We start from the raw sequence: 401 nt of genomic DNA, 5'->3' as shown, positions 1-401 counted from the left end.
GGCAGCATTGGGCGGCGGCCCCCCGCCCCTCCGCTTGGGGCACCCCGGGGCCGCTTTATCCGGCCCGCCGCGGCGCTGACATTTCGCATAGGCAGCCGCCCCTCCGGCATTGCCGGCCATCCTTTCGCACGTCGCGAAACATGGCTTGCCGCGGTTCCTCCGGCCTTGATGGCTGTGGTGGGCGGCGGCGCTCGGCGCGGATGTGTGAAAGCAGGCCCGCCTCAGCACAGGCTTTGGGCCCACGGCCCCCACATTGATGTGGCGAGTCTTCGCCCTTCCCTTCGGCCCCCCGCGGCGCCTGCGTTCTGTGTTTGGGAACCGCCGCCGGCGACAGCAGCAAAAGCGCAGCGTTGGCCCTCCTGGGCTGGATGCGCCGGCCAACAAAAATGGCAAGAGAACAG

The 401-nt window shown here is 69.6% G+C and overlaps 1 protein-coding gene across 1 annotated transcript; it reads right to left on the bottom strand.

Moving 5' to 3' along the window:
* Nucleotides 1-55: 55 nt before the first annotated feature.
* Nucleotides 56-400, bottom strand: DQ04_15111010 (hypothetical protein; the record flags this gene model as incomplete). The annotated part of the gene is made up of 1 exon (XM_009317262.1): nucleotides 56-400. A coding segment is annotated over one exon (345 nt), but the record flags the coding sequence as incomplete, so codon positions are not given.
* Between the last annotated feature and the right edge of the window lies 1 nt (nucleotide 401).

The sequence above is a fragment of the Trypanosoma grayi genome (genome assembly GCF_000691245.1).
Source record: "Trypanosoma grayi strain ANR4 Tgr_1511_V1, whole genome shotgun sequence".
Taxonomy (NCBI): Eukaryota; Euglenozoa; class Kinetoplastea; order Trypanosomatida; family Trypanosomatidae; genus Trypanosoma; species Trypanosoma grayi.
The sequence above is the reverse complement of the archived record's forward strand: the minus strand, read 5'-3'. Positions and strand labels throughout refer to the sequence as shown.